The sequence below is a fragment of the Urocitellus parryii genome, chromosome 5, assembly GCF_045843805.1.
Source record: "Urocitellus parryii isolate mUroPar1 chromosome 5, mUroPar1.hap1, whole genome shotgun sequence".
NCBI classification, from domain to species: Eukaryota; Metazoa; Chordata; class Mammalia; order Rodentia; family Sciuridae; genus Urocitellus; species Urocitellus parryii.
In genome coordinates this window covers 187625433-187645967 of record NC_135535.1, presented here as the reverse complement: position 1 = coordinate 187645967, position 20535 = coordinate 187625433, and the positions used below count along the sequence as shown (strand labels likewise).

The 20535-nt window shown below is 38.4% G+C and overlaps 1 protein-coding gene across 1 annotated transcript in view; it reads left to right on the top strand.

Annotated features, from left to right (window-relative positions):
• Positions 1-20535, top strand: part of Cfap43 (cilia and flagella associated protein 43) — an 87558-nt gene that overhangs the window by 31103 nt on the left and 35920 nt on the right. The window contains exons 11-18 of the mRNA XM_026401120.2: positions 3874-3954; positions 6901-7049; positions 8564-8667; positions 12346-12486; positions 13875-14047; positions 15431-15580; positions 17547-17677; positions 19924-20068. Of these exons, the coding sequence (XP_026256905.1) occupies positions 3874-3954; positions 6901-7049; positions 8564-8667; positions 12346-12486; positions 13875-14047; positions 15431-15580; positions 17547-17677; positions 19924-20068 (1074 nt within the window). The remainder of the gene's footprint in view (positions 1-3873; positions 3955-6900; positions 7050-8563; positions 8668-12345; positions 12487-13874; positions 14048-15430; positions 15581-17546; positions 17678-19923; positions 20069-20535) is intronic.

Below are 20535 nucleotides of genomic sequence, written 5' to 3'. Positions count from 1 at the left end.
AAGAAGAACCAGGATAAGAATCACATTGAACTTTTCTTCTGAAACCATGCAAACAAGAGAATACTTAAAATATTGAAAGAAAGAAAGAAAAAAAAAACCCTAATAACTTGGAAATTTGTATCCAGTGAACTAGCCTTCAAAAGTAAAGAAGAAATTATTTCTCCAAAAAATGAAAATCAAGGAAATTTCTTGTCAGTAGACTTGCCTTGCAAGAATGGTTAAAAGGAATTCTTCAGAGACATAGACTTAGCAGGCAGAAAATCAAAATCAGTAGGGACATAGTGAAACTGAACTGCATCATTAATCTACTGCACATAACTGACATCTACAGAACACTTCATCTAACAATAGCAGAATACATACTCCCCTCAAGCTCACATAGAACATTCATAGAGATAGATCACAGCTGGTCCACAAAACACGTCTTAACAACTTTGAAAGAAAAATAAACCATACAAAGTATGTTGTTAGAACACAATGGCATTGATATATAATTAATTATAGGCTGGGTATTTCTGTAGTAGAGTACTTGTCTAGAATGTACAAGGCCTGGGGTTCAAGCCCTAGGACTGTTTTAAAAAAAAGTCAATAATAGAAACCCCACCACCACCTAAAAACTTGGAAATTGAGTAACACATTTTTAAATATCAGATAGGTTGAAGAAAATGTCTCAAGAAAAATTTTAAAATTTTAAATTAAAATTAAACACAACTTACCAAGTTTGGGGGATGCAGTGAAAGCAGTACTTAGAGGGAAATTTATATAATATTGGATACCTTTATTAGAAAAGAAAAAGCTAAAACCAATCATCTAAGCTACCACCTTTGGAAACTAGAAAAAGAAGAGCAAATTAGATCCAAGTAATTGGAAAAGAGAAAATAAAAATTATGGGATAAATCAATAAAATTACAAATAGGATATTGACCTAGAAAAAGGAGCCCAGAATCTGATTCTTAAAAAAGATTGATAAAATTGATAAAAATTTAGCCAGTTTAATTAATTTTAATTAAATAAAAATTACTAAAATCAGAAACGAAAGAAAGAGCAAAAACATGATAGATATTAAATAGATAATAAATGAATATGATGAGTTACTCCATGCCCACAAATCTCATAATCAAGAACAAACGAACCACTTCCTTAGAAGACAATCTTCCAAAACTCACAGAGAAATAGTTATTCAGAAAGGGCCTAAAATCAAAGAAATTGAATAAATAATTAATAACTTTCCAAAATACAAAGCACCAGGCCCAGAGGGGTTCACTGGTGAACATTTGAATAAGAAATAATACCAATCTTACAATCTTTTTTAGAAAACAGAAGCAAAAGGAATACTTTCAAACTCTTTTCTCTGAAGCATTACCTTAATAATAAGACTATACAAAAACATTACAAGAAAACTGAACTATAGACCAATATCTCTCATGGTCACAGATGGAAAACATTCTCAACAAGTATTAGTAAATTGAGTGCAAAGATATGTAAAAAAGAATTTTATACCATGACCAAGTGTTTGGTTACACCATGGTTTGTTTCAGGTATGCAAGGCTGATTCAACATTAAAAATCAATTAACCCATCACATCTAGGTTAAACATGATAACCTAAACAAGAAAATTCACATTACTTTATCAATACATGCAGAAAAAGTGTTTGGAAAAAATCTATTTCCTATCTATGATTAAAAACTCTCTGAAAATAAAGGGTAGAAGGAATCTCAGCCTGATAAAGAATACCTACAAAATACTTTCAGTTAACATCATACCTACTGGTACAAATTCCTATTCAGCATCAAACTGGATGTGTGATCTAATGCAATAAGAAAAAAAAAGACACAAAAGGTATATAGACTGGGAAGGAAGAAACAACACTATCTTTGTTCTCAGTTGTCATGATTACCTTTGTAGAAAATCCTAAAGAATCAACAAAATGCTACTATAACTAAAATATTACACCAACATTTCAGGATACAAGCTTAACATGCAAAAAAGGACAATTGTTTTCTTATATACCAATAATGAGCAACTGGAATTTTTTTTTTTGTGTGTGTGTGTGTGTGTGTGTTGTGATGCTGGGGATTGAACTAGGGCCTCACACTTGCTAGGCAAGGGCTCTACCACTCAGCTGCATCCCTACCACACCATTACCACCCTGACCCTACCTCACTCCCTTTTATTTGTGGTACTGGTGATTAAAACTGAGGGAACTTAATCACTGAGCCATATCCCCAACTCTTTTTTATATTTTATTTAGAGATAGGGTCTCACTAAGTTTTTTAGGGCCTCATTAAATTGCTGAGGCTGGCTTTGAACTTAAGATCCTTCTCCTGTCTTAGCCTCCCAAGTCACTGGGATTACAGCTATGCAGCACTATTTCTGGCCAAACAATTGGATTTTGACATTAAAAAAACACCATTTACATTAACACCACGAAAATGAACTAGGTGTAAATCAGACAAAAAGATGTATATGCTCTATATGAGGAAAGCTATCAACCCTGATGTCAAATAAGATCTAAATAAATGAAGAGATAGTATACAGGACTGCACAGGAAGATTCAGTATTGTCAAGTTGTCAGTTCTTCCCAATTTGATCTATAGATTCAGTGTAATTACAATTAAAATCTCAGTTATTTTGAAAATTGTCTAACTGATTCTAAAATTTATTTAGAAAAGCAAAAGACCCAGAATAGTCATTACAATATTGAAAGATAAGAACAGTCAGAGGACTGACACTCTGACTTCAAGATTTAGAATAAAGCTATAAGAATACAGACAGTGTGATTGTGGTGAAAGTACAGACCAGTGGAACAAAATAGAGAGCCCAGAAGTAGATCCACACAAACATGCTCAGTGGTCTTTAGCAAAGGAGCAAAAGCAGTTCAGTGAAGAATGGATAATCTTTTTAACAAATGGTGCTGGAACAACTAAACATTTACATGCAAAGGAAAAAACAAAGAATTTAGATACAGATCTTACAATTCTCTCTTTCTCTCTCTCTCTCTCTCTCTTTCTCTCTGTCTCTCTCTCTCTCTCTCTCTCTCTCTCTCACACACACACACACACACACACACACACACACACAAAATCAAAAAACTCCTAGAAGACAACATAAGAGAAAATCCAAGTGACCTTAGGCATGGTGGTAACTATTTAAATACAATACCAAATCATAGGTGGAGCTCAGGGGATTTTAAGGCAGTGAAACCATTCTATATGATACCATGATGATGAACATGTGTCAAAACATGTGTCAATACATTTGTCAAAACCCACAGAATGTATGATACAAAGAATGAATGAACCCTAATATAAATTACAGACTTTAATCAATACTAGTAAATCAACATTGGCTCATCAATCATAACAATGAACCACACTAGGGAAGATGTTAATAATAGAAGAATTGTATATGTAGAGGGGGAGGGGAACACTATTTTCTGCTCACTGCTCTAAAAAATAAATTCAGTTAATTAAAAAAAAGAACAGTGTATGATTTCCTATTTTCTAGGCTTATTCATTAGGCAATAATTGCATTGACTTTCTAAGTAATTTTTATCTTAAATATATTACATGAAAAACTCTTTATTTTATTTTTCTAATCCTAGCTAGTTATTATATGTTACTTAAATTGTATTAAAGACATTTCTTCAGAAAAAAAGTGTTGATGTTGAACTTGTAAAATAATTATGTAGAAGCTATATTAATATGATGACATTTTAAAATTTTGTTTTAATTGTAGATGGTTACAATACCTTTTATTTACTTATTTTTTAACTGATTAATGCCTCACACTGATGTACTAGAAAGCGATTTAGAACATTCATCTGTAGAAAAGTCTTATTTTCCATTTAGAGTTGCCTTTTTCTTTTACAGACAGTCACACATTCGGGGGAAGTTTGTATTTGGTGGATGGAGGATTGTATTTGTGAAAGCAGGATTTATCTGAATACTCCAGTAAGTGTGCCTGATAGATTTTTATTTTTTTAGTTGAATTCTAATTTGGTCTGCCTTCTATATTCACATTTCAGTAGTCTGGACAAATACTTGCTACTGAAGGTTTATTACATTTTCACCTTATAGCTTTAGAGTAATCCTTGTGTACAGAGTCTATGCTGCATCCCAGAGAATGAAACATAGCATGTTATTTCGTTGTATAGGAAAGGATAATTTTTTCCCTGATAGCAGTTACTTCTGAAATCCTAGTTGTTTCTATCTCATTCATGCCACAGCTTCATTGTAGACCTGCAGGTGTCTCTTGTGTAGGCTCTTTGCAAGACAAGCTGAGGTTCCACCAGCAAAAAGCTTTAGTGCCAGGGCAAGGGAGGAAGAGTATGCTGGGGTGGGAAGGGGGGCGGTCATTGCTTTTACTCAGAAAAGAAACAGCCCCTTAACCATAGATAGGTAAATGGTCCTGCTTTACAAGGAGATCAGTTAGAAATGAAAGGAAATTACCACTCTAACCAGATAAAGCCAAAATTAAAAAGTAAGGGCTATTGGTTCAGTCAATTATAAAGAACAAAACTTGTCCGGCCTCATGTGTGCCTCAGTCCAGTCGCTCAAATCATATTACTCAAGGACCTGTTTATCTCTATCTCCACCATATGCCTTTAGTTTTACTTTTGTCTCATTTAGTGGGCTGCAGATGCCACAGACTCCAACATTATACCTCATTGTCAGGGAAGAAGCTTCTCTTTTCTATCTATTGTTTTGATGATGTCCTGGAACTAATTAATATGGCTAAGGAAATGAGAAATGTTAATTGGCTTATGCTCAACCCCAGAAATGGGAGTGAGATCCATTCCACTCAACCCTGAAAATAGGGAAGGGTGGTTTCTCAGTGCATATGCAAGAAATTTGCCAGGAGGAGAGTGTATTATTGCAATAGAACGAACCACAACCTCCACAGCACCTGTCTCAATGTGAAACCAACATGATACTGCATGTTCATCGTGTATTTTGCACAAAATAATGTTTTTAAAAAGGACCAAGAAACAATTGTAATGGTGTGACTTTTCTATTAATTATCATCATTTGCTACATTATGCAGTTCCAGATGTGCTATGGATCTTAGTAGGTCAGGAAGTCACAACCTTTCCCCTTTATAAAATTAAAATCTCAATTATAAAAGACTAAGTATCATACCTTATGTTAGATAATTACAAGATGCATAGGACACACAATTCCATGGTATAAATGAAACTCTCCCTCAAAAGTAAAGTAAAAAAAACTCTGGACTAAAAGACCATAAAACAGAAGATTCTGTAATCTGTGTGGCAAATGCTTATCTGTATTCATTTCTAGAACTAGATAAGATCTTACAAGTTCATCTGATCACATCTCCATTTACAGATGAGAGACTCAAATGCTTACCAATACCCCCAGGGCCCTATTTAACCTGGACCCATCCTGCTCCTCTTGGCCAAGGAGGGACACAGGCACCATCAGAAGGCCTCCACCAACTTCACAGAGCTCCAAACCAGGCCTTAGACATTCATGAGATCCAGCCTGTGCTGTGGAGGGGCACTGGGTTGTCCCTTTTGGAGGACACTATTGCCCTACAGAGAATTGATCCAGACAAGCCCAGTGATGCTGGGGCCAGATCTGCCTGCCTGTGCCACTGTGAACCCAGTGGTCTTCAGGGAGCCTGGCTCAGCACCACAATGGCTACACACCAGCAGCTTTCCTTGATGACACCTTCAAGGATACAGAAGACTCCTCTGGCTAGTGCTATACTTCTTTAGATTAACACTTTTGCCCTGGGATGGAGGATAGTTTCAGGTGATTATTTGGGGAACACACATACACACACACACACAAATTAAGAAGTTTCATAAAATTTCTCAGGTAAAATAAAGATTAATAAAAGCCCACTAAAATTGCATTCTAATGGGGCAGGACACCAGGTACTCATATGAGCTTTGTCACAGCTATGGGATCCTAGGCAGTTGATGTACTCCTTGGCCCCTGTTTACTATTCTACAAAATGATGATTTCTTAAGTTCTTTTTCAGTCCTAATATTAAACAAAGAATAATCATAGATAAGTTAAACATTTCTGAAATATTTAATATTTAAAGATTCCTTAAATATTATAGGAGTTAATTTATTCTCTTAGACATTGTATTCTATATAAATAATTTGAAATAAACAGGGATCTCTTATGCCCTTCTTTGAACTGACATAGTTATCTTTTTAAGTCTTCCTCCATCATACCAGCACCCCAAGATCTACATTACTTGGAGAAAAACAGTTGTTTTTAAAAATCACATTCTACAAAAATGTCTAGAAGATTCTCGAAATTAATTTTAAATATTTTTATTATTTTGGTCTATTTTTTTCACAATCATTTAGATAGATGATTGACATAATCATTTTAACATCATTTAGAGATTAAAATGATGCTATGGTTTAAAGTTCCAGAAACCTCTTTATGTTCTATCATTCTAATTTTAGCAAAATAAGATGTACAAGGGCTGGGCTTATGGCTCAGTGGTAGAGCACTTGCCTAGCATGTGTGAGGCACTGGGTTCAATTCTCAACACCTCATATAAATAAATGAATAAAATAAAGGTCCATCAACAACTAAACTAAAAATTTTAAAAAATAATATGTACAGATTCCTGTGATTGCTTATATAATTGGAGAGCTCAGGAGGCTTGAGTCTGTAATTTGAAATAAGTACCATACCACATATCACACTTACTACTCTCATTCTGCAGGATTTTCAAAAAATTGTAGACATTTTTTGTTTTGCTGTGATTGTTTGTTTTTTGGTGCAGAGAATGGAACCCAGGGCCTTGAACACACTAAGCATAGCTCTCACAAGGAGCTGCACCCCAGCCCCGTAGACTTCCTACCTGCAGGAAAGCAGGCTTCATTTTGTGGGGTTTCTCTTCAACAGACCACAGCCCTGGCTTGCTCTCCCTCCTCCCACTCTGCTGTTGTGGGGACTGTGGATGGCTACGTGTACTTCCTGGATGTCCAAGAGGTGGACTCCCCTGGGGTGATCCACAAGGCCTTCCTCTCCAAGTCTGCTGTGCAGCACCTCATGTGAGCACCTCCTCCTCCTGGCACGCTTCTGTCAGCCTGTCTGTTGAGGATTCCAGCAAGACCATCACTGTTTTGAATCTTGAGTTTTGCGTGTTTCATTTGGTTTTCATATAAAACCTTCATTTGGTTCAGTGTTCACAAGGTACAGAGGGGTGTGTATGGAAAGTTCCCCGAACACCAAGTTCTCTCCCTGGAGGCAGCCTGTTACGAATGTCCTGTGTCCCTTTCCAAAGGCATTTTATCCATAAACAATTGCAAAAATAAGCACTTCTTTGCATTTGTGAATAATTATCGAGCGCTCACTCGTGCCAGGTGCTTCTGTTATAGCTGCTCCTCCCTCCATTTTACAGGTGAGGATGATGAGGCATGAAGAGTTTAAACAGGCAGCGGCATGTGTTGGGATCAGAGACCAGGCCTCTGGGCCTCAGAGTCGCTGCCACTGCTCTTAAAGGGAGCAAACTACGCAGTGTTCTGGACCTTGTTTTATTTTTCACTTATTTATTTTCACTACTCCCCAAATAGTCTATCTTAGAGAATTTTTATGTCCACATAAAGACCTTCCTCATTCTTCTTTATAGCAGCATAGGATTCCATTATATGAACATTTCAACATTTAAAAAAATAACAATATGTTAATAGACATTCAGATTGTTTAAAGTCTTTTAAAGTATTATTTTTAAGAAGACAGTGTAGATACATTGTATTTGAACTTAAAAGCTATTGTTATTATTGCTCTTTCTTTTTAAAATTTATCAAAACAGTAAATATTACACACTGACATTTGTGCCCTGCTTGACAGCTTATTGGAATTCATTGGATGGGACCCTTAAGGAAGTCTGCTTGTCTCTGCTGGACAGATTAGGGGATTCAGGTCCAAAGAGGCACAGAGAAGACTTTGCTGAAGGTTTTGCAGGCAGCGTGGAGGAGCTGGTTTCTGCCCTCTGTGCTGTTGCTGCAGAGCATCCAGCCCGGCCCGCTGTCACCAGCCAGCGATCACCTCCCCACTCTACTCTGCTTTTCTGTACCATGGTATTTCCTGGGTGCCTCTTCTTTCTCAGGTCCACTTCTCTTATTCTGATTTGTCTCTCCTCACTTTTCCTAATTTGAGGGACTAAAGAGATGTTTCACCACATCCTCCTCCTCCTGCCACAGACCAGTCATGGGGTACTGAATGTCACACCCAGCCCTAATTTGAAAATGGCTTATTCCCACTTGAAATAACAAGAAAGCTCTATTGACTTACTTTATTCACTTACAATGACACAGTTGTCCATGTTTCGGGCATCTTCCCGTGTGGAAGGACATCTTCATGTCCTCTGTGGTATGGGTGTAGAGCACAGGGGTTACGTCTACCTGTGATTGCTTGACTTTCACAAGGTCAGAGACTTATTAACTTATTAACTACCATTGGTGACGGGTTTTGAGCATATCTCCTTGGCCACACATCCATATGCTTGTTCACTATCTCTCTGGTGAAGCAAGTAGGATCTGATCATTAGATTTCTTCTTTCTAGTTTTGACCAGCGAGGAATATTTCTGTTTGTTGGATCCTCAGAAGGAAACATCTTTATTATGAATGCCAATCCTTCAAGCTCATTTGAGATCCTAGGATTCGTAGGTATGACAGAATATGTATTATTTTAAAATACCATTCACTGTATTTCAAAGAATTTCAGATTAGAAAAATAGAACTATAGCAAAATAATTATTTGTATTATGTTTTTAAAAAGAGAAACATTTAGATAACAGTCATTTAGGAGGATCCCCACATTATATGTAGAGGTATTTGCTGTGTTAGAGTTACCTGCTTATCTGATGCTAAAGAAATTTCTTGAATCAAGTATTGAGTGTGGCTGAATATTTCTGATGTATATTTTAAGGAGAAATAAGGATGGTTTCTCCCTGAAATATTTTTAAATGATATTTAGATGTTTATTATTTATTTAAGAACTAATTCTTTTCTCTCTGGCTTTAAGTACCAAACATGTATATATTCCCTCAAAAACATTTTCTAAATTCATTCATGAATTTCTAAGAATATCAAGTGCCTAGTAAGAGCAAAATGCTAAATCTAGGCCTGTGGGAAATGAAAAGGTCAAGAAGACAACTTAGTGAGGGGAGAACAAAGCAAAGTTCTGCATTGGCCCAGAGGCAGAGCAATTAATTCTCCCAGGTGTGAGGGAAGGAGGTAAAGCTGTGTACAGGTATGGAGGTGAAGATGGTAAAGGGAGGGTTTTTCAAAGAAAAGTAGTGAGCTCTGAGGATTCCATAGGTGTGGGATGGGATATATTAATATTACAGAGCAAGATAAAAAAATTTTAATGAAGTCTGATATAACAGGGAAATGGAAGAGTTTATTAGAAGGTGCCCATGACAATTAAGTGTAAAAGATGACAAAGGTCCCTGAATATCGTTCCAAGGACTCTGGAATTTGTTCTGTGCTCAATGAGACATCATCAGAAATTTCAAGATGGAACTGACATGATTTGGCTTTGGCTTGGTCTTCAGAGGATGACTCAGGCATGCATGTGAAGGATATAGTAGAAAGAAAAGAGAATGGATTAGAGAAATGAATAAGGAAGCTGTAATAGTAGTCAAGACAAGAGATAACAATACTCGATCATAATGGCAGCTGGTGTTTATTGAGGGGTGCCTTGCTATGTGATAGCAAGTTTTCTACGGTGTGTGTTAACTCCATTAGCAACTCTTGTGAGATAGATGACTGTTGTTATTCACATTTTATAGATGAGGCAATTGAGGCACAGCAAGGTTAAGTACTTGTTCAAGATCATACAGGTAGTGGAAGATTCAGGACTCAAAACTCAGAAAGACCAACTTCAGGTCATGTGCACAATGCACAAACCCATGCAGTGTCTTGGAAAGAGAGAAGAGGAAACAACTCTGAGTGATGGGATTGGTAGGACTTGGTATTTGATTATATGTGAAAAGGAGGTGTGTTAGCTTCCCAGTCCTATAACAAATACCTGAGATAAATCAAGTTATAAGAGAAAAGGTTCATTTGGGCTCACAGTTTGGGAGGTTTCAGTCCATAGTCAGTCCCATAGTTTTTGGGCCTGTGGTGAGGCAGTACATTTTGGCCAAGGTATTTGGGAAGAAAAGGAAGACAGAGGAAAGAATTGGGGTCCCAATGTCCTCTTCAGGGCATGCCCCCAGCAACCTAACTTCCTTCCACTGAGCCCTACCTCCTAAAGATTCCACCCTTCCCAATAGCACCATAGGCTGGAAACCAGGACTTGACCCCAGAGTCTCTGGGGGAAACAAATACAAACCACAGCAGGAGAGACCAGCATTTACTCCAAACTTTCTATAACCTGGATAGTGGAAGTTTGTGGTGTCATTAATTTGAAGAAGATAGGTTTTGAGGCTTCAATTCTGTATATTTGAAGCCAATAAGCAATTCATTTTGGGATATTTAGCATTAGTTTGGAGACAGAAATACACAGTTCAAGGCTTGATGATAGAATTCTGATCTTGAAAGCATGAACGTTGATTAGTGAAGCAAATCTGAATGTTTACTGGAGTCAAACAGGCAATCTCAATATGTCAATTAGATGGCACCTAGTGTGGTAGATCCTGTGACCAACCTCAGAGTGGACAGATACATGCTGCCTAAGTATCCCACTTCTTAACATCTTTCCTTGGCCAGTGGGTGGGATGAGAAACTGGGAATGGAACACTAGTCTGTTTTGCATTGAAGGTGTGGACAGAGGAGGCAGTGGAGAAAACTGAGGCTGGGTCAGAGTAATGAGAAACAGCCCTGCCCCACCAAAAAGCATGAGGAAGTTGGGCTGGGTGAAGGTACAGCTGTGACTGGTGTGAGTGCTGCAAGGATGATCTGCAGGGGACCTCTGAGAGACAAAGAGGTCAGGGAGGGACTAGAGGTAAGAAAATGGAGTGATTAAATGTCAAGACTATTTTAGGAAGTTTACCCAGGATGGAAGAATCAGATACCAAACTGAAGGGAAGCAGAGTTGAAGGACAGTTCTTATCAGAAGACAGAGCAGAATAGAAGGAGACTTGGGGACACAAGACCAAAGAAGTGATTGAGCTTGGTGGGTGTGGGGGTGCCACTGTGGCACACACCTGTGATTTCAGCAACTCAGGAGGCTGAGACAAGAGGATTTCAGGCTCAAGGTCAGCCTAAGCAACAGCAAGACCCTGTCTTAAAATTAAAAATAAAAAAGGCTGGGAGTATAGCTCAGTGGGGTATAGCTCATTGAAGGGGCTCCCCTGGATTTAATCCCTACCACAGACAAACAAGAGGTGATTGATAGTGCAAGGTCCAATTGGGTTTGGAGGGGTAGTCTCAAAATCACAGATGGAGCCTGAGATTGATTCCTGCCTCATTATGGAAATAAAGGAGGAGGAACAAAACAGCAAGAAGATGAGAGAGTCAGGATAAGAATCTTGAGACTGAGTTTGAGTGAGATGGCCTTGATCTTCCTGTTGAGGAACAGGTAAGGGCATGCATCACCTGCACATCTGGGGAAGGGGCTGAAAAGGGGGACAGCTGTAGTATCACCCCTCCGAGATGGAGAGGTAAGTGTGGAGTGAACCCACAGTGGGCTGCAGGCACAATATGCCTTGCTGATGTACAGACGCAAAGAACACCAGTGCCTGAGCTCATCCAATATTTAGAGTGGGCAAACTCGGCTGGGGCTGTAGCCAAGAGTAGCGTGCTTGCCTTGCATGTGTGAGGCACTGGGTTGGATCCTCAGCACCACATAAAAATAAATAAAGGTATTTGTCCATCTACAACTTAAAAAGTTAAAAATAGAGTGGGCAAACTGGCTGGAGTGCCTGTGCCAGGGCACAGGGCACACAGGGGGCAGATGGGTAGAGATAATAGACTCTGGAAGCCACCCCAGATGGGAAAGAAGCTAAACCACGCTGGGGGCACTCTGCTGATCTAGATATAATCAGGGAAGATCTTCCATCAGTTCATCAAAAATGTTTTTTTTTTAAAGGTGAGCATCTTTTTTTTTTAATATTTACTTTTTAGGTGTGGATGGACACAACACAATGCTTTTATTTTTAATGTGGTGCTGAGGATCCAATCCGGGCCCTGCCCGTGCTAGGCGAGCCCTCTACTGCTCAGCCACAATCCTAGCCCCATCAAAAACGTTCTTGTCACTTATGTTTAAAAGTCACTGGATATACTGGTAAATAAATTTGGTTCTAAAGTTTGTATAAAGGCAAGTCTATAATGTGATATCATAATTGGGGATGGTAAGAAGTTCTGACCACAGGAGCATCGATTTCCATTTGCTTTCAGAGGTGAGCAAGGACATTCTACAAATATCCACGGTGTCTCTTTTGGAAGTAGACGTGGTACAAGTATTGGTGCTTTCTTCACTTCCAGATGCAGAAAAAAGCAGGTTGGAATTATTTACTGTGCCCAAAATACTACCAACAGGTAAAGAAAAACCGACAACCCAACCTATTCTATCTTTGACTCAGCAAAAGTGTTGTTATAGTTGTTTTGGGCTCTTTTTTTTTCTCCTAATTACATCATTTGTGAAGAGGTAAAATGGCTATTTTTTGTGCATCTTTACAAAGTTAAACTGATGTGACTGTGGAACAACTTGAAATGTGCATTTCCCTCTAGACCTTGTAACTCATGAGTCTGCTTTATTAGCAAAGAAAAGAAAAAGGATCAAATGACACTATGTCATTTTGTGATGTCTCTTGTTTTTGTAGCTCTAAACATATATAGTTAAATTCAGACTCTTTACAGTATAGTTACCTTCACTGATAATTTTTTTTTAAAGAGAGAGTAAGAGAGGCAGAGAAAGAGAGAATTTTAATATTTATTTTTTAGTTATCGGCGGACACAACATCTTTGTATGTGGTGCTGAGAATCGAACCCGGACCGCATGCATGCCAGGCGAGCGCGCTACCGCTTAAGCCACATCCCCAGCCCAATATAAATTATTTTTTAAAACAACAAAAAAATTTTACTTCATCTTCTCATAGTTCCAAGAGCATTTCCTACTATGAGTTTATATTTGTATGCCATTTAGAATAGTGTCTGAGATACACAAAATATTCCATAAGGGCTTGAGAAGTAAAATAAAATACAGAGATAGTCTTTGCTTATACACTAATATACCCCTACTTACAAAATTCAGATTTATTGATGTCTCACTAATAAATTACAAAGAAAGTTATCTGGGTGAAAAATTATGAGAAAATAGATACTTTATTTTGTTTTAGATGACAAATATATTTGGGTAGCAATTTTACAAATAAATGATTATAGAGTATAAGAGAAAATCTCAAAGAATATTTTGTTTTAATTAGGAATCTCTATACTATGTACATTTATTTTATTTTTTAAATTTATTTATCTATTTATTTTTTGGTGCTGGAGATTGAACCCATGGCACTTTAACACCGAGCTACATCCTCAGCCCTTTTTATTTTGAGACAGGTTCTCACTAAGCTGCTTAGGGTCTTGCTAATTTAGAGACTGGCCTCAAACTTGTGATCCTCCTGCCTCAGCCTCCTGAGTTGCTAGGATTACAGGGTGTGCCACCCTACATGGCTCATATATTTATTTACTGATGTGTCTTTAAGTCAATTGATAAAATTAACTAAGACCAGCAAGAGATTTTACTCATCAGTCATCAGTATTTTTAGTATAGATAAATTGTTTTAAAATCATTTTCATAAATGAATAGCCTCTGCAATATTAAGTGAGCATTTAAAACTTTTATTTTGCTTTTCATAATTGTTAATAATGATAAAGAATAAAATCAATATATGGTATAAATCAGCTCTCTTCTTCCTCAAATCCTATAGTTTCTGAAAGCTTCACTGATGAAAGAGGGAAACTGAAAGAGGAGCTGATTCATTTGAACCTGTATGAGATGGAGCACACTCTGTCTTCTGCAGTCTTGGACTTTCAAAGTAACCAAATATATGGCTTCTGTAATCAAGCACCGTACATCTGTAGCTATCTTCTTCCTGAAAAAGTATGCCAAAACTCTAGCATGCTATCACTCACCTTAGCAATCAACATTGACAATGTGCTATTTAGACATGATCCTCTTGTCTGCTTTAACAGAATAGTTCAATTAATAAAAGGCTTTATTGTATTAATACACTGCCCTTGAATTAGATAATATTAGTGTTACTTGTTAATCCAGCATAAAATACCTCTGAGCAAGCTCACACTCGTGCTGCATATGTCACACTTGCCAGATAACCCAATGAAGATGACCCAATATTGGGTTAGTTGCTTAAAAAAAGTCTAGCATTAGAAAATCTATTCCATAGATGCCAAGGGCTAGAGGATGGGTAATTTTCAGTGGAACTCGGTGCCTGATCTGTAAGCAAAATAACTGAACTATGTTCCTAACATCCTTTCATCACTCTCTTTGAACTTCTTCCATGTTGTGTCACCTTCTGCTCTGCACACTGTCCCAGTGACCCTCTGCTTGCTGCCCCTTAGCTATTCAGTGTCCCACTGAATGGGTCCCAAGAGTATCTCCCGCCTCTCTCAATTCAATCAAAGCCCTTCTCTCTCAGAGTAGACAGCATTGGACATAGAAATTGCAGAAATGATTCATGGAAAAGGGAATTCAAGAAAATTTCATGAGCAATATTTGAACTGGACTTTGAAGAACAGGTCAGATTAAGACGTGGAAAAGTAATATGAGCTGTCTAGGGGTAGATGCTGACATAAGGAGATGGGCAGGACTGGCGGGGATAGGGTGGAAAAGGACATTTCAGACCAAAGAAGGACATGTGAAAGGCTTGGGGGGGAATGCAAGAGACACATAGGAGGTATAGCCACTACCTTATTTTATTCATGTATTTATACCAGGGATTGAACCCAGGCATGCTTAACCACTGAACCACATCACCAGCCCCCACTGCCCCCTCCCCTTTTTTAAATTTTATTTAGAGACAGGGTCTTGCTAAGTTGCTTAGGGCCTTGCTAAGTTGCTGAGGCTGGCTTTGAACTCAACGATCCTCCTGTCTCAACTTCCTGAGCCACTGGGATTATAGATATGTGCCATAACTTCTGGCCTCAACTACCTTATTTTGACTTTTACTAGGATTTATAAAAATTATTGGCAAAAATAAAGATTGTCAGTGTCAGCTGAAACTTTAGAAGCAGACTACATATGAAGACTTTCCTTAGCTAGCAAAACAAACTTTTATTTGCAAACAAAGTATGTGTTACATGGTAGGTACAAACATGAGCACCTACTTTATCCCATACTAATTCATTTCTAAGAACAGCATTTGTGATTTAAATATGAGTATGTATGCAAAATGCACATCTGTAAACATGAATTTGCTGTTCATCTAATCTTTTCTATAATATGGTTCTTTTCTTTGATTAGCAGGAAGATACCAAGGTTTGTATTCTTAAGCCACACCAAAAAGTGCAAAGCAAGCATTATGGAACTGGAATGCTCTATCTATCTTGGCATGGATTGTGGCTCATAACAATAGCTAAATGTGGAATTCTGTGTATCCGAGATATTTATACTTTGGTAAGCTCCTTTAAAAAAAATATGCAGTGTGTATATTGATTTCAGATAACTAACAAAAGTCCTTAGAAGACAAACCAGAACTTTTCCTTGTTCATTGACTCAACTTTTTCTTATCACTGATGGAATTAATGACTTTGACTTTTTTTTTTTCTTAGTACCAAGGATTGAATCCAGAGGTGCTTAACCACTAAGCCACATTCTCAGCACTTTTTATTTTTTATTTTGAGGCAACGCCTCTCCAAGTTGCTTAGGGCCTTGCTGAATTGGTGATCTTTGAACTTGTGATCTTCCTGCCTTGGCCTCCCAAGCTGCTGGGATTACAGGTGTGCATCACCACACCTGGTGACTTTGCCATTTTCACAAGTGTCTTGATATACCCTGGTTTGAATCTTGAAGGGAAGAAACTCCCACCAGGAAAAAGAGATCTGCAAACATAGAGCACTAGGCAGGGCACTACCTAACTCTGCAATCAGCTAGCTGTGTCTTAGAAATTCACTGAGCTCAAAGAAGTTCAGGTGCTCAGCCAGGAAATCAGGAAAGTCTCAAGGCTCTGCCCTATCGGTAGTGGGGGGAACTGTTTTAGAAATGGTGAATTACTCTGCAAACATGCTACCCCCTGGCTTGAAGAGCCTTGACTGGCTTGCTGCTGCCCCACTGTCCCTTCACACTGGAATTGCACAAGGGAGCAGGGTTGGCCCTGATTCAGTCCTCCACCATCACTTGCAAACTCAATCACCACCACTACTATTTTTGATTTCCATTGTCCTTAGACCTCTGAAAAGGTGAAATTAGTTGCCTTTCCCCAAAAGGTAGGGGATATTTTTCTGGGTTTTGGGACTGTGATTTTAAGGAATGATTTGCAAAATGCTACACTGTCAACTAGTGAAACAAGATGTAATGTATGGTATATCTGACAGTGGCATGACATGGCAAGATATCAAGATGTTCTGAGTGACTGTATTGACTGTTTTGAATCAGGTCATCCACGGCAGTACTATTTGTAAAACAGAGGGTTAAATAAATAAAGTTATGATGGTACAAAATTAGTTCATAAATAAAATATGGAATATTAAGCAGCTATGATACAGAATGAGGAGATCGTTACATAAGAACATGGAAAATATTCCAATATATATTGATCATTAAGGGGAAAAGCAACCTTGTATATATACATATTATAATTTATGTAAGAAAAATTCATATTGCATAAAAATCTGTTTGTATGTATGTAAAAAAAAAAACTCTGAAAGAATATTGATGGTTCTTGTTACATTGTTTGCCTTTGGAAGGTTGGTATTAGGACATGGGGATAGGAGGGAGATTCCATGTCATACACTTACAGTTTTAAAATTTTTGAACTATTGCCTATTCAAGAAATTAAATGAAAAATGGATCATTCTTGAGAAACAGCATGAAAAATCATAGTTTTCAGACAGGGAGCTTAAACAGTTGTTCTGTGTGACACATTGGTGGGTTGTGTGTGTGTTGTTTTTGGATTTTTTTTTCCCAATTGGTTTAATGAGCATCCTCCAAGGGCTATTGTGTATCTTCCAGCTTCTCACCTTCTCTCCTGGGTGCTCAACTGCTTTGCACATCAATGGAACCTGCCTGACTGTGTTGACTATTTTAAAGGCTTCTGAATTTGCCACCTCTGCTTGCTCAAGGCCCCACCCCTGCCTGACTCCATAGCCTTCAGCAAGTTCCTTCACTTCCCAATGCCTCATCACCAATCATAAATTTGTGACAATAATATCTCTCCTTCCACCCTACAGGGAGAATAAATCAGTGCTAATAAATGAGTTTAAACTAGGGACACATTACTATGAACTACGGCCATACCAACTGAAGTGCTATTAGCAAATAGAAAAAGATTTACCCACAGGCTGAAGTACATGTAAGCCTGTTAGGAAAGCCACGTGTAGAAGTGCATTTCTAATTTCTCCACTTTGTTCCTAAAACTATTGAGGAAACATTTGCTCGGTGTGGGAGTCATTCTCATCAGGCGCATGGGATTCAGTCCATGAGAATTTCAATGGATGGACAAAGTATTCTGGTGAATGGGAAAGATGACGGCACCCTGGTTTACCTAAAATGGAAGTACGTATGGTATACAGTAAGCAATCCATTTGGTATGATGTTTTAAAATATGGATTTTATTATTAAGTACAGCAAGGCCAATGTAAAGGAATTTGGCTGCTATTGCAAAGATAGGCTCTTATGCTCACAGATTCCTAGAAGAAAGGGCACACCATGCTATAAGGCCATGCAGGAAGCACAAGGGTGGGCCAGGAGGCTGAGGGAGTGGAGAAAGGTGGGCAAGAGCCTTGGTTTCCAAAGTAAGAATCAGGCAGGTTTGGGACAGGCTAGTTTGAATACTATCAGCAGGTGCTGGGACCTAATAGCTGCCCCTGGGTGTCTGGGACTTGGTATTGGGGCTATTAGGAAAGGGAAATGATGACCCTGAGTGTGAGAGCCCCTGAGGGGGTGGCTGGGCTGTGGTGTCTACATTTGAAAGGCCTACTCCTGGCTAGTGGTTACTATCTCCAGGAATTAGATAGCCCTGGAAGAGGTATTCCCCAACAGGGTAATCAAGGCCCCAGATATCAAAGCATTAAAATTCAAAACATAAAAATGGCATAATTAGGCAGCCAGGTACAGTGGTGCATACCTGTAATCTTAGCAGCTCGGGAAGTTGAGGCAGTAGGATTGCAAGTTCAAAGCCAGCCTCAGCAAAAGCGAAATGCTAAAGCAACTCAGTGAGAGCCTGTCTCTAAATAAAATACAAAATAGGGCTGAGGATGTAGCTCAGGGAATCAGTGTCCCTGAGTTCAATCCTAAGTACCAAAAACTAAAATAAATTAATAAAAAAATAAATAAAATAAAATAAAATAAATAAAGGTATAGTTTTATTTAGATGACTTTAAAAACTCCTATTTGTCTCCCAAGAAACCTCACACGTGTGTATGTACACATACAAACACATTTACTTATCTTGCCTAGATGATATTAAATTATATAGAGTTAATTTGTTTATATTCAAGTTAAAATTCTAAATAAATATTACCCAAACATATGGATGATGACTAGGGGGTAGAAAACATGAAGTTGACACAAAAAAGACAGACTGGACTTTAAATGTTGCCTTGTTAGATCTGCTAATGGACATCATTCATTAATGTGTCATTGATCCTCATGATTAAAACTGTAATAAAACATAGTCTTTTGTGGCAACATTGTGAAATGTTAACTATTGCAGAAGTTTGTATCATAACACTTTTGGTAGCCATTTATTTCAAGAGTTCATTTGAAGACTGTGTCTTCATGACCATTTTGTACATGGAAACCTAAGTAAAACATAAACTTGTATCTTACTAAATGTTAAGTCCCACCAGGCCCACATGCTTATAATTTCTGTGGTTTGGGAGGCTGAGGCAGGGGGATTGCAGGTTCAAAGCCAGACTTAGCAACTTAGCAAGATCCTGAGCAACTTATTGAGACCCTGTCTCAAAATAAATATAAAAAGGGTTGGGGATGTGGCTCAGTGGTTAAGAGCCCCTGGGTTCAATCCCTGTGTTAAAAAAAAAAAAAATCCTAACGTATCCTTTATAGTCAGTGGGCAACAGCAGAGGGGTGTTCCCACTGTTCATAGAGGGAAGCTTCCATCTGTCAGTCATCACCTGAGCTCTGGCTCAGAACACTGGGTTTGAAACTTTAGTCCAGGACTAATGAGCTTATGACCTTAGGCATGTGACATCTCCTCGAAGTCATCTATAAAAAATGTGACTCGAGGAAGTGTCTGTAGCTTCTACAAGATTGCTAGAAGTAAATGTTCTTGGGCCCATCTAGACTTTCTGAATCAACAGAGTCTGCAGATGCACCCAGGTATGCATTTTCACAAGCCCTCAGGGTGAAGCTGAGTTGCCCTGATGTGCTGCAGAAGTAATCCCCCACCCACCCAGGGAATGGGCTCTGAGGGCCCAGAATGGTAATGTGATATCATAAGTGGAGCAGTGCAGCACCTGGTGCTTTCTGAGGGCTCAGCAGATACAGTGGCTCTTCTGTGCAGTGGCCAGGGTAGGCTCAAGGGCCATGATGGGTGAGGTGATAGTGATGGGGAAAACATGAGGAAAAGTCACCCGAGAGAGGTCAAGAGACTTTTGTCCTGGAGCCTGCTGAAAGGCTTCTCCTCTAAGGAGTGGAGTCCTACTTACTACAGGACACTGTGGAGAATTAAGATGTTTCTTTGTGCCAAGATGATTTGGTATCTAGAAATAACATTGCTAAATATGAATTTTTAAAATTGTGATATTGTAACCTATGTGTTTTCTTTCTTCTTAATATAGGCACACTGGAGGAATTTATGGCGATGAATGTATTGATTATTTCCAGAAACTACTTACATTTCTGAGCAAGACCATAGCAGAGGAGAATTATTATTTAAACTCTCCAAGAGTTTCTTTAGATTTGGGACATGACTTTAAATATTCAGTTGAGTTCCTACTAGCTTGCTTGCTTGTTTCTTTCTTTGTAAATCATATAGAACTCTTCTATGTTTGCTTTCATGATGTTGACATTCCATTTAGGGACTGAATAAATAAACAAGAAAAAGTTAGGGCATGATAAGTGCTTTTCAGTGAATAAAAAGAAGTTAGTATGATAGTGTTTGGCTAGCCAGCTTCTTCTCCAAGGAAAGACCTTTAAGCTGAGATCTGCACTGGAGGAGGGGCCAGGGACTGGGGGACAGCAGACCTCTGTGTAGAGGAGCAGAGCTTGGCATGAGGTGTGAGGACCTACAAAAAGTTTATGCCATTCAAGTGAGCAAGGGAGAAAGTAGTAAGAAAAGAGGTCCTTGGGGGCAGGGGGGTGGCGAGACCAGGTGAGGAAGCCCTTGTAAGCCAGGTAGAGTGTGATTTATTTTGCATGTAGTGAGAATCTATTGAAGTGTTCTAAGCAGA